Raw genomic sequence first — 14171 nt, forward strand, 5'->3', positions numbered from 1 at the left:
AGGGTTTAATGCACACAGAAAGTGCATTCACATATACTGCAGAAATAATCTGCTTGCTGGAATGAAGCTACACGTGAGCAGCAACATTAAAACCTTAGGCAACAATGAGTTGATATTGGCCCATTTCCTTGTTCCCAGAATAGCTAAATTCTACAGCAAACTATCATCTTTTTTTAGGAAAGACAGAATTTATTTCCCCAGTATTAATCTAATCTCTGTGGTCTATTATGTTTAGGATGATATAAAGTTCATCCGTATTTTGAAAATGGATTCTTTTTGTTTAACTCATTTTCAAGAGCAGCCCCTATATAAACATGGCTCTAGAAATCCACCTACATTTTGAGTAGCATATTCAGCTCTACTGTCCTCCTCTCAAAAAGTATGGAAAAGAAATAGAAAATGTTCAGCCTTTTCAAAGGCTAGTGGTTCAAAGGCCAGTTCAAATGAAGTGATAAGGAAACTGGGACAACTCCGGAAAAAGATATGATGGAGATGGGAATATGACAGAGATCTGTAAAGTCATGATTGACAAGGAGCAAGTGCCTAGGAATCAGCTGTTTATTGTCCTCTCTAAGGACTAGAGGGCATCACAGAAAACAAAGAGGTGGCAGGATAAAAGCAAGATGAAACAAGATGATGTGGTTCTTCATATAACATGCTGTGGAAATCCCCGTCAGAAGCTCAGATGGGTTTAGAAGGACCAGACAAGTTCATGGAAGAGAAATCTGTTAAGGGTTGCTAAATATCATCACTTCTAGAGAAAGACCCTGAAGAGTTACTCAAGGCAAAGCATCACATGTGCTTGGCCTGTTCTTCTCCCCTTCTACAGGTTTTTGCTTTTGGCACCTGAGCTAGCTGGCCTTTTGGTCTGACCTCAAGACATCTACTCAAATGTCTGTAACAAAGCAGATGGAGACATTTTACTTTTTATATCTATTGGTATAAACAGTATATCTAAGTGTGGTATTTTATTTCTACAATTTGTGAGTAGTTAATCCTCATTACAGAAGAAGAATTCCTACAAAAGAGCTCTTGCAGAGAAATTGCCATCAGAGAAATGTACTGTTGAGAAGTAATTAAGATGTTGAATACTGTGTTCCTTGTTAGAATACAGTTATTGACTCCGACGCAAAACCTGTATGCCAATTCCAAAAAGACAACATTTCGGATAGTTAGTCAAGGTTGCTATTAGGCTTGAATGATATTTGTTATGCAAACAGTAGGCACAGACACAAATCTTTTGCAGAAACTCATGTCAGTTTTCAAGTAGTTTTTCTAAGACTGGTGTCAGCTGCCTTTCTTAACATGAGTCTCTTTTGACTGGAATTATTCTGCAATGTGAAGCTGTTGCATTGACATTATACAGATGAACAAAAGCATTACAGGATGTCAAAATATCACAAGAATTTTTTTTATCAGGAGCAGAAACCTAGTATTTAGCCTCCAGCAGGGCTGGGTTCTTTGATCCTGGGAACATCGAAGAGGTAGTCTACTGAATACACAATAATAAGCAAAATTCTCAATTCAGAAGTGTAAAGTTACACCTGACACATGAGATTCTGATAGCAAATATCCCTGCTTGGGGAGAAAAATAAAAATCCACACAAGCGCCTCTCAGACATCTCACAGAACACATGACTCATTACCCGTAACCGTGATCGACACATGGAGGTCTGGCTGGCTGTCAGAAGTAGCACAGATTAGAGCAGACACGCAAGGGCTGGTAACGGTCCTCAGGTGACTACACGTTAGCTGGGGTTTGCTGGCACACGATGCAAACTGGCAGCCCTCCAGCTCTGGCACTATCTGTGCTACCGCTCAAGGAGAAGGTGCAGTACTGTACTGCTCTGTCCAGGGCTCCATGGTGACTGACCCACCCCACCTCTCCCACACATAAACACACAGAAGGGACACTGAGCTTGAGAGACATGTTCAGCCTTCAAGAACCATAGTGGCATGCAGAGGGCTCCAGATAGGAGGGACTTCTGGCTGGAGAAGTAGGCTTTTTCCCACACTAGGGTTTTAGGATGTGCCCCTGGAAAAACTAGGAACTAAGCAAGCCACTCAAAGTTAGCACTGCAAAGACAATGACTTCAGCATACCCAGCATTTACAGAAGAACATCCAAGACTACCTAAATAAACTGTCAATGAGCTTGTCCACAGGTGTCCGATTCTTGTCATCAGGGCAGTGAGCCTTTCCCTGAATACAGCTGTACAGCTAAAAATACCTCTGAAAAATCCTACCACGGGATTTGACTTTGTTCTTTAAACACTTGTATACAGCAGGGAAAGCAAAATCTCTAGTGAACCAGGTTCCATTTTAATTTTTGGATGACCATAGAGAAAGAAACAATACCGCCAACTCTGTTTCCGTTAGAGATAATACGTAGAATCATTGGGTTTTTTCCTTCTCTCTGGGGAAAAGGGGCTGACTATGTTTACGCACAAAAGTATCAGCAGTCCAGTACAGAGCACAATGATGGTTTGGGCATTAAAGACATTTATCCATTTTTTCATGAAGAAGAAAAATAACCCATAGTAAAAATTCAATTGTCTGCAAAAGGCACAGCTTCTTTGCAAGGAAAAAAGCTCAGGTTGGGACAATGTTGTTGCAGATATAGGCAATGGCAAGAGAGAAAATCCTGTAATTTAAAAATGCCACTTACACATTTTTTTATTTCCAAAGGCAAAGCCATCTTTATCCAGTGCAACAACCCAGATCACATCAAGGTGAATTTCCAGTAGGATGCTATGGCTTACAGAACAAGTCATGAATACTTGATGTGCCCTTTAAATATCTTAGTTCCATCTCTTGAAAAGAATTATCCTTGCACAGACCAACGAATCTTGCATAGAAATTCACTGCTCTGACCTGCTTCCTTAACTCCCAGTTTAAAAAGGGTCCAAATAACTTTCATCTAAGCATGTTTTCCCATCTAATCTCCAGAATTAAAAAGGTAACCTAACATTTTTCAGGTATTAATCCTGCTTTCAGGCAGACGGATAGATTAGTTAATCAAGAGTCTCTTCACGATCTATTTTTTTCTAAATTACTTTATCTTCAAAGCTGGTTTTGCTAGCATCAGTTCCCTCGAAAGTTTTCTTTCCTGTGCATTTATGTTTATATTCACTGAAGTAGCAGACTTCTGAGATTCTCCAGAAGTAAAACATCCCTTAGTATTGTTAGAGTTCAGACTCTCTCTATATTGTTTGCAGAAGATAACATCATTAGTCTCTTTAAGGACCCTTATGCCATCCTCTCTGCAAGACACTGACCCTCTGATGAAACCAGGTGGCCAGAAGGAAAGAACAGAAACTGGTAAAGCGGCATGGTACATCCAATCTGCAGAACAGGCCTTCGCTGAACACCATTGACCCTGCCCATGTTGTCATCTTAGAAGAAACATTATCTTTGCTATTATCTATATTACCTCTGAGAGTGACCTGGCCTTGAGGGTGGGGTTAAACAGCAAATCTGGACTCAGGCCCAGCTTCAGGGCTGCTATGGCACATAAATATAGATGCAATCTTGGGTACTTCTATGGGTTTGTCATGGCAGGATCTGAATATTTTTTAACACAGCTGTGCCTGCTGAAGTGGGAAATATGCTATTATTGACTGTCACAACTGAGGGACCGTGACCCAAATATTCTAAAGGGGTGTCCACAGAGGGACCAAAGCAGGTTAGCTGTGCTAGCATGATATGCTGGCCAGTCTAACTGAATTGTTGTGTAACGCAACTACCTGGTGATCTTTACCTCACTGAGGTGTACCCGGGAGGCCATACCCTCGGGGCACACCCAAAAGGCATGTAGGGTCTTATTACCAACAGATAACAGTACTGGTTTCCTTCAGCAGAAGATAGACTGTGAGGGTAAGCAGCTTATGACTTACTTTTAATGGTGCCCATAGGAACACAGAAATTATACCTACTCTCTAAAGTGAACATTTACATATAGAAGATTAAAATTAAAACTTAAATAATTAAATTGTCTGAGTGCATACCAAAATATTTCAGGAAATAGCAGGAGTTTAAAACCAGAATTAAGTGATTAAGTGAAAAGAAGGACAAAAGAAAACATGGTACTAGAATGACACACGGGACTATAAAATCCAGGAAAATTTGTAGGGTCTTTAAAGCATCTCTCTGAAGAAAAGAACGAAAATTTGTAAAAGAGACTCTAAACTGAGAATAAAAGGCTCCTGCAAAATTTATGTTTTACTCAGGTAATCTGCATCACTGTACATTTACTGAGGTTCTCTCTCTCTCTCTTGACATCTGAAGGAACCAGCCTTTAAGTGGCCAAGTCTTTCCTCAGTAGTGTGAAGCAAACAGACTTTCCCCTGACCCCACTCCCAACCTTGTTCCAGGCTTTTAAGTCACAGGTGACATAATTTGCTATCAGCTGCTACTGTGAAGTCTAACAGATTATTATGCTGCCCACTGATCTGCTATGCTAAAATGGCTAATTAAACACACTGAAAAAAGACTGGTGATACCTCTGAGATCCACCAGTGCAGTATGATATCCTATTTGATCTGAACAAGAAAAGGGTGTCTCAGTTTCTTATCTTCTAACCAACACACATTTTCAAGTGCAAAACACACTGTAGACTTATCAGATGGTTGAAAAGAATAGTTTCCTATTTCCAGTATGGATATGCCATGCATATGTTAATGAAATACTTTGATATTTATATATTCCATTTCTATATTTACATGAAAACATTTTTTTTAAAAGATTAATGGAAGTGAGAAGAGCTAGCACTATAAATGCATCTTTATGGTTTTTACCAATGAAATATTGATTCCAAAAGAAAAACTGAGATCTTTAACCTAAATATTCTTCCATTTACAGATGCAGTGCAGGCCTTCCCTTTCCTTTGGTACCATAGTCAAGCTCTGTAAAGAGGGAATGGAAATTATTGTGGGTAAGGTGAGAAAGGGGGACCCAGAATCCATTTTTAAACTGAGTTTATTTATAGACCTAAATCCCCAACCACATGATTCACTCCTTTGATCATTTCTTTGCATTTGCTGGAATAAAAAGTATAACAATTTTAAAGGACAGGACCAGACCAAATACCCCTAATCATTTGTACACTGTTGTGACTGTCTGGGGGTCTTCAGTGCCCTACTCTGACCTGTAATTCCAAGCCACTGTCTGAAGACATGAAGAAATCCCAAAGACAGCCTGCTACTAAGGAAGCCAGAATACTATTTTTCTTCTGGATCTTGGGCAAAGGAGGAAAATAGTTTTCAAAGTAGATTCTGCCAGTTGTTTGATGTGCTAAGTGATAAAAATTTAAGACACTTTTCATTGCTTTACCTCATTTAGTATTAAAGTATGAGCCATCCATGGGCGCAAGGATCAGACTAGATGGCCTTACCGGTTCTTTCTAGTTTGCTTACAGTGACTTCCCTGAAGAAGGCAAAGTGACAGACTCCCTAGGTGAACTGAAATGAGACCTGAATACAAACAAGCTCAAGGATTCAGCTCATGAATGATTAAGATGAAGAATACTGTGGAAGCAGTGCAGAAAAACAACTAAGCTGTTTTCCCAAAAGAAAGTAAAACTATGAAAGATGTTTCTGGCATTACAGTCAACCCAACCCAACTGCTTTCTTCCAAAAAGCTTGCAACAGCAGAACAGTACCGAAAAGGTACGTGATTGAAATAGTGTACCAAGGGTAATGATCCTCTCTTGCCTTTTTTGTACGACCCTTCTCAAATTAGCTGACACTACTGTGGGGAACTTCTTCAATCAAAATCTGCGTTACGTACTACCACAGCACAGGTGAAACAAGGTACCAGGGGGCGAAGTTCATCAAAGGGTACCACTTGTTGCCGACCTTGATTCTGAACACTCAATCTGCAGTGGCAAGACAAGTGGAAGTTACTATTGATTTGTTCTGACTGCTTTGGAAGTGCAACCGCTTTCTGCTTCTCTCATCTTTCACATCATTAATTATCCTGAAAGAGAGCATGGTGTACAGACAAGGTTTGTTACAGAGAAAACTGTATGACTGAACACGAGGTGACAGTACAAGAACATAACTACAGTATCACAGGATTAGCGCAGGCAGATTATTTTGCCTTTAATAATGCCTCTGAAGGTATAGTCAGTAATAAGCATTTCTGACACACAGACCAGTTCTCTTCAGCTGTAAAAAGGAAAAGTAGGATTTGTAACCCTTTGGGCGCTTTTCCATTCTTTTTACTGAATACATCCTTTGTGAAAATGATGGATCACGTATTTTTTAATTTACAGTCTTGGGGAGGAAAATGACAAACTACTGAATTTCTCACCATCCTAACCCAGTCCTCCAACACTCTGGCCAGCACACTCACCCATGCAGTCTCATGCAGATCCACTAATTGAAGTTCTAGTCCTGCAACAGGCTTTCACAATGGCAACACGAGAGCCCCAGCAGAATGCGGAGCAGCAATGATAGGCTCTAGCAAATTCTAGTTCCAGCATGAGGTATAACAAATGGTGCGGTTTAGCTGTCAAAATAGTTTATCAGAAGCTCTCCAAAGAAAAATTCTGCCCTCTGCAGAAAACAAGGTCAGTGATTCAACACTCCTCTTATTCAGTCCTAGCCAAAGCCTTGAAATGAAGTGATAAAGAAAGGTTCCTTTCAGCCTCAGTGCCCACATTTCTGAAGGATGTATCTATCTAATGCAGTATCATATACCTAGGAGAACAAATAAAACACTATGGCATTCTTGACTTCTTTCCTTTTTCTTTTTTTTTTTAAACTGGAAGGCTCTGAAACTGTGTTTCCACATGCTATTTAAGGATGCTAGGTGTTCCCTAGACTCTCACATTTGCTTATGCTTAGAATACTCAAGTTCCTCTCAGCACAGCTTCCCCTTTTACCTTCTGTCGCTGCTGAATGTTGCTTATCGTGTCTGGCTGAAACTCCAGTTTGTCTGTTCGACAAAGTTTCCAGTATAAAATAATAACAATCAGGAGCACCACAGCAACTGGGACTGCCACACCAACAATAATCCATAGGTTGCTATTCTGTGACTCCGAGGTGGACTCCTTCATCTTCTCCACAGCTGTGAAGTTAAAAGGAAGACAGCAATATTTATGTGGTTATGTATTTTAAACTGAGGACAGTTCAAGGTTACGTATTTTTATCTTCTTGCAAATGCTAGTTAAGGAATTTATCAGAAACCAGCTGCACATCACAGGAAATGTCATACCACTTATAAGTTAATGTATGTCATGCTCAGGAAGCATGGGGTAGGTATCGATTGTCCTGGCCTACCTTCTTAAGACCTGTGCTTAAAATACTAATGAAAATACACTTCTGCCACATCATTCTCTAACTCAAAACTGAGCTGACGTAGTCAAATCGGTCCAGAAAAATTACTTACCAACTTTCCAACATTATTGCCTGTTTCCTGCTTTATCAGTATTATCAGCTGCCTCTTCTCTTTAAGTATACATTATATCTTTTTTTTACCTTCCCCATCAATAATCACAGTGAATTTGAAGTCAGTAAGACCCTCCTCCCCAAGGTGTATAGTTCCACATTTTTTATTACTTTTTTTCTGTTCTCTGTTTCATTGTCAGTGGGTGAGATCCCTTAGCCCCAAACAGAAGACAAAACTACTGGAATGTGTAATCAAACCAGTCATACTTGTAAAAAGTAAAGGGGAAGAATCAACAAAACTTTTGTTTGCTCTATTTTGCATAGTGGTTACATGTGGGACTAAAAACCACAGCAGTAATAAATTTCTAGTCAAAGTGATGCACTTTCTTCAAATGATGTTTTCAAGTTAAAAAGAATATTTCTATGCAATCTTATATTTGTATATCATTTTATTAACAGCCGTTCTAATGATGAACCTAGAGATTAAAGGAATATAATTCTTGTATTTTATACATCTGACAGCTCATTTATGACCTTACATTTTGTTATAAAAATAATGGGTTTTTATCTAGTTTCTTCCAACAAGAAGAAGCATTTAATAAATTTCTATTCTATACTCTTAAAGGAACTTGGTAATGACGTGTCAAAGATAACAAGTTTCAACATGCAGAATATGCTATAAACACTTCATGAAGTTTGTTCGACAGATTTTTGTAAAGTGAATTTATTCTTGCAACTTTTTGCATTTCTGTCTAACCAATATTACAGTCCATTAACAGATACTAAGCAGATGTATATGAGCTACTGACCTATCTTTAACCCATGAGGTACAAAGTTTAGACACATCCAGATGGTGCAATTGTTACTATTTTCTTTCTTTTCTTTCTGCAGAGAATTTAAAAAACAGACACACGCCTGTTTTATTGGCAAAATACCCTGTGGTACAATGCAACTCATGCCTCCATATTGCACAGAAAACAGAAAAGGTAATTAAGCATTCATATCAATGAGGTATTTTGCAGATCATATACATGTCTGTTACTGTTTTAAAATACTTCCAAGTTTCTTTCCTAATCATAACATGGAATTTTGAGTAGGTCTTCTGTCTTGGTTCTTACTGCAAATTATTTCTGTATCATGCTCCCTGAATAAATTCATTATATGACTTGTATGACCTGTCATATTTATTCTGATGTGTATCTAGTAAAAGATCACATTACTTGTATATTATTAAAAGATCACATTTGTTATATATTACTGGTGGACAAACACATAAAATAAGGTCAATCATATTCAGTGGAGGAAATAACTATTTAATCTTGCTTATACCCTTCAAAATGCTCCAACTAGCATTAGCCTACATCTTTCACTCACAGAAATGATAATCCAGTCAAGCTAAAGGAAACACCCATTTCACACTGACGTCCTCCCATCCCACAACCATGGGTTTTGTGCAAGCTCCTGGGCAAGATAAGCTGTAAAGAAATATTGGACTAGCAGAAAGAGATGAAAATAGCAAGAAGGTATCTAGTTAGCACAGTATTATTCTAGCACAAGCACTAAAGCGCATGCAGTGAGGCTTGCACTTAAGGACCCTGTTGCAATTCCAAGCTCAGCAGAGTCTTCAAGAAGAAAAAGCATCACCACACAGCTCACTGCAAGACTGCTAAAATTTATCTCCTCAGAAATGTCAAAACTGCAGCATCCCAAGACCAAAACATTGCAACAGTGGGTGCTGTGCAGTGCCAGAATCTCCAAAGCTAATGTCACCCTTCCCATTCCTCTTTGCTGGCATCAGTGTGGATTTGACAGGACTTACGCTGTGCAACGGTGCCTTCAATGCGGTATCCAAGGATGATTGCAGCCTGTTGGATATCAACTCTGTTCATCAGGTCTGAGCACTTCAGAGCACTGAGTCTCTCTCCATCTTGGTCCTCCACAAAATAGATCAGCTCCACAGGGTTATCAATACCAACTAACCGTGACACGTTCACAATCTGAAAAGAAATTGGAAAGCTTTTACATTTTAAGTTGTATTGATCTGGGGCTCCCATACATTTGGTCTTTTCATCCATACCCTCTTTCCCTCTTCCCTTCACAGGGCCTAGACCTTAAGGACACTTATCTAAAAAGAGACATTTGGAACAGCTTTGCCAAGATGGCATCAGTATCTGTCTTAATTGTCACTATGTGCAGCCCCTACTGCATAAAAAAGATTCCATCTTGTATTATGATGTAGAAATACCATTGCTGTTAAAGAAAATCCCTCTATCTGTGACACCAAAGAATATGCTATTATACTAACTATGTAACTGCTGTGAACTGGTACAGTTCGGAAATTGTCAATATCCAGAGAAGTCTGATGGGAAGACGTGCCACATATAGTGCTCCAAAATACTGTATGCAGCAAAGGCAACATACACACAGGCTAGTTATCTCATCTCAGAAGAGCTTAAGTCAACACGGGCAAGTGTAGATACAAAAAGCTAATATCCAGTAATAATAATTTGCTGCTAAACTAGAATTCAGGATATTTTTACCTAATACAAAAGATCCTGAGTGGAAGTCTTCCAGGGGAAGAGAACATTGCTGGAATAATATATTGGTGTCTAATTACACAAGCACTACTCAAGTGCTCCAGGACCCTAGGAAATTTACACAAATACCTATTTTGTAATTGAAAATAAAATTTTGAGGGAAGCAATCCCTTGTATAATACATTTCTATGACAAATCTGAAGTTTTCATTTCTTTTTCCTATTTGTTTCATGACAACATACAGATCCAGTACTGAAGTAAAAGAACTTCTTTCATTCTAAAAACGCCAACACCATGCCACCCTGGAAGCCTCTGCTGCCTTTAGCGTTTGCCAGTTAGCAGGAGCTATCAAAGAGATTAGTGTGATTGCACTTCTCCTTTCTCTAAATATCTACTTTGACTTTGCTTTTTTATTCATAACACACACCTCTTTGTTCCAGTTGTTCCAAATGTTGAACAGCTATACTGGCAAATATTCTGTTAGCTTCACACAGAACTGTTTGCTCTTCCTCAACTAAAGCACCTGCACAGTCACCTCCACCCTCCAAACAGCTCCCCCTGGTATCCACCCTTCTTCAGGAAGGAATGTATTTGACGCCATGGGAAGCAATTCTTCCTACCTACTTCTAAAGACATTAATAATCAAAAGAATGCATGCTATGAGGAAGCCCTGTAGACACTCTCTAACCACAAAACATCTACATTGCATATGAGAATCACATAACAATTTTGAATTCCTGTAAAATTAAATCTTACATATAACAACTCTCCTCTGTTTAACCACTTACATGTAATGGTGAGTTCAACCTAGAATTAGGCCAAACAAATTGCAGGAGCTATTCTATCACATAAACCAGAGTTTTATGAATTATCATTTACTATGAAGTACATATTTAATAAGTTAGAATCTCAAACACTGTCCATAGGCTTAAGGTAAAGCAAACACACAAACATTTGCATGTCTGAGGCTTACAAAGCAAATCTTTATATTGTTTTCTTTCCTAGTTTCAAACAAAACAATCATGTTGAAGGAAAGCAGTGCAATGTTCGAACTCAACATGGATGATGTTCTGGTCTTTGGGGACATCAACTCAACATGCCCTAAAAAAGCATTTCCCAGGAGTGGTAACAGCAAGATATATGATAAATAGATTTAAAAAAAAAAAAAAAAAGGATAAAAGAGAAAGCACAATTGTCATGAAAGTCTTTTAGGGCAAATCAACTCAAAGCAAAGAATAATGTTCAACATCAGTCACGTTTGATGTAAGAAACAGAACACCTACAAATAGAGCAGAAAAACGTGCAAATTTCTGAAACACAGCAAGACCTGCTTCACAGGACCCATTAACCAATGCCGCTTTTCATCCTGCATGCTATTCACTCTTCTACCAGCTAAGGGGCAACTAATCCCTGACTGAAGGTTACGAAAGAGTATCATTAAATAAAGTTTCAACACACCTTCAGCAGCTGCAAGGCTGAATCTGGTTTCACAGAACCCAGATATATCATTAGTTAAACAAATGTCCACAGCTTCATATTTCTGCTTCAACTGGGCTGCTTTCACCACAGCTTGGCCTCAGTGCACAGAGCAGCAGTGTGTATGGACTGATATCTGCTTTCAGCACAGATGAACCCTTCCTTAAGTAGCACTTAACTCACACGGAGAGCAAGGGAGTTGAAAGGCCTCATGAGACTGAAAGTCAATGGGTTGTTTAATTTTAGGAAACTTGTGTATAGCAAAGCTACAGAACCAGAGAAATTTAGAAGATTCTTAAATTGAATTGTCCTACATTTTATGGCGTTGTGGAGTATCCAAGAAGTACGGTAATTGTATGTGTGTTATACACACAGGGTAACAGTCAGAAGCTGGCCAAAGGGGTTAAAAAAGGAGCTTCTCCACAGCTGCCTTTAGAAAGGGCAGAGGGGAAGGAGGACAGATTCCTGTGCAAGCTGCCACAACTTGAACAATACAATTTTCCACACAGAATTAAAAACAAGTGTACAGCTCCCTATGCTGAGGAACAGGGATGGGTGAGAACAGTTAGAGGGGAGATAGGAAGAAGTAGCTGGAGGTATTCTGGCACAGTATAGAGAACATGGGAATGAGCATGAAGAAATTCAGCGGAGAATGGAGGTACAGGCTGGTGTTGATGAACGAAGTTCAGTATTTTAAGATAAAATTCGTTCTGAATACACAGTATTTTATGACTGCTCATATCATACTGAAGGAAGTTGCAGACAAAATTCAAATCCTAGGGGAGATGGTTATGGATTTCTATTCTGGGAAAGCTGATGGCTGAGCAGGGTGTTCTTGAGGTGACTACAAGACAACTAGACTTGTACATAAACACAGCAGCTGTGACAATATAGGTACTTTCAGTTTTCACCTGTCATACTGATTCACTAAACTTTTTCTTTTTTTTTTAAACTAACCTCTGAGTTAATGAGTTCCCTGCAACACAGAAAATGGCACACGGGATCTGAACCGTTTTTAAGTCTGTTTATAAAATTGAGGTACACAGCCACCGGATCCAGTTTTTACAGTTTCTGTATACTAAGTTTTGTGCCATTTTGCTCCAAATTATACTCTCTGTGCAGCTTCAGATTGGTTTTGTCTCATATTTTACAGAGGTATCTCAATCCTTGAGACTGCTAAGAATGCAAGCAGGGGCAGAAATGGCATTTTGCAGGCATCCAGCAAAGCAGCCTATCTGTAAGGAAGGATTTAAGCATTTTATATTTATATTTGGGCAGTGAGGGATGTCATAGGGAGGGAGAAGATACAAGAATTTCAATAAGTGGGAGGCAGAAAATGAAAAGAAAAAATAAGAAAAGACTAATTCAACTTCTGTGTACATAAATGATACCATCTTTGCTGATACTAGATGTGCATTTAATCTCCACAGAGTAAAGGCTTAACTGTGTTCAGGTGTCAGTAAATTTAATTTAAAAAGTGTTTTCAAGAGAATATCATAGGTCAGTGAACAGAGTTGCCTTGGTAACCAAATCTAGTTCATAATTTAAGGCAGGGAAATCCAGGTGGTGGGCAAGCTCGCAAGGCATTTGCAGAGTGTCAGCTAGCCAGTGGGATGTCCCAGTCAGCAAACCCGTCAGGAGTAAAGAATCCCTGGGTAAACTGGTTCAGGGTTTCAAAGACACAAGCATTACTTAGAAACAAGCAAACATGCACACACACAATACCCAAAATGCATGTACAAGGATTATTTTCCTTTTTTCACTACATTCATCCCCCTAGGGAAAAAAATAATCAAAAAAGATTCTGCTTTCTGCCTTTTTAAAAGTAGGATTTTAGTGTCCAGGCAATTAAATCAAGCTGTCTGAATGGTTCAGTAGACAACACAACATAAAGCATATGTGAAACAGGCACTGCACGTAACCTGCCCGGGGTCTGAGAAAGCTCTCAGAGGAACCTGTCAGGAGGGGAAATGGCGGTGCCGCTTGTGGGCAGCCAGCCTCCTCCTGAAGTGCGCGGGCTGGGGCTGGACAGGGCAGCACTGGCTGTCCTAGCACCAAACACTTACCCGCTGTGGCGGATCCTTCTTGCACTGACCTGGAGAGATCAGTAAGTGAACTGGGAGGGCCAGGGCGCTGAAGGCAACGCTAAGGAAATTTCCTCTGCTGGCTTGCAGAGGCTTGGCCAGCAAAGAAACTGGCTTGTCAAAACACAGGTAGCAACAACCTGACACAGGGGCACGTGTCTGCCCAGGGCGGCCGGCGGAGGGGCAAAATGTCTCTGAGGAAAGGGTGAAGAGGCAGCAGTCCCCAAAGGCTCTATTTAAAAACCTAAAAACTCCCAGCAAGACTGGGCCTCTACTCCGATTACACACTCAGGGGAGATACATAAACTGTTACTAGAAAACCATGAGACTGAACCTCTGCTGTAATGAAAAGTTCAATTCAGCCATTATGTCCCCTCATAACTACTACTTCCTCACACATGTTACAACTACAGCATCTCCTAATGTGCTCTTTAAATCAGAACATTTTTCTTCCAACTCAATAGGATCACCTTTTTGCTTTCTATTAGGTTCAAAGACCAAGCACACTGAAATGAAAGAAAATTAATGTTTTTTTGTATTACCTCCTGGTTTATTTTTACACTACAATTAAGCTATTTAGTTCCTCAAAACTGGTAGAATTAAATGTGGACAGGGACATCAAGGGCAACAAGAAAAGCTTCTGTAGGTACGTCAGTGGTAAAAGACAGACTAGGGAAAATGTGA

The 14171-nt window shown here is 39.5% G+C and overlaps 1 protein-coding gene across 3 annotated transcripts in view; it reads right to left on the reverse strand.

The window, feature by feature from the left end:
* KIAA1549 (KIAA1549 ortholog) overlaps positions 1-14171 on the reverse strand; it is a 154614-nt gene that overhangs the window by 40608 nt on the left and 99835 nt on the right. For all 3 annotated transcript variants that reach the window (XM_074871830.1, XM_074871831.1, XM_074871829.1), the window contains exons 9-10: positions 9210-9387; positions 6886-7070 (exon numbers count right to left, since the gene is read on the reverse strand). In XM_074871830.1, coding sequence (XP_074727931.1) covers positions 6886-7070; positions 9210-9387 — 363 coding nt within the window. The remainder of the gene's footprint in view (positions 1-6885; positions 7071-9209; positions 9388-14171) is intronic.

Source organism: Strix uralensis, chromosome 5 (genome assembly GCF_047716275.1).
Source record: "Strix uralensis isolate ZFMK-TIS-50842 chromosome 5, bStrUra1, whole genome shotgun sequence".
Lineage (NCBI taxonomy): Eukaryota > Metazoa > Chordata > Aves > Strigiformes > Strigidae > Strix > Strix uralensis.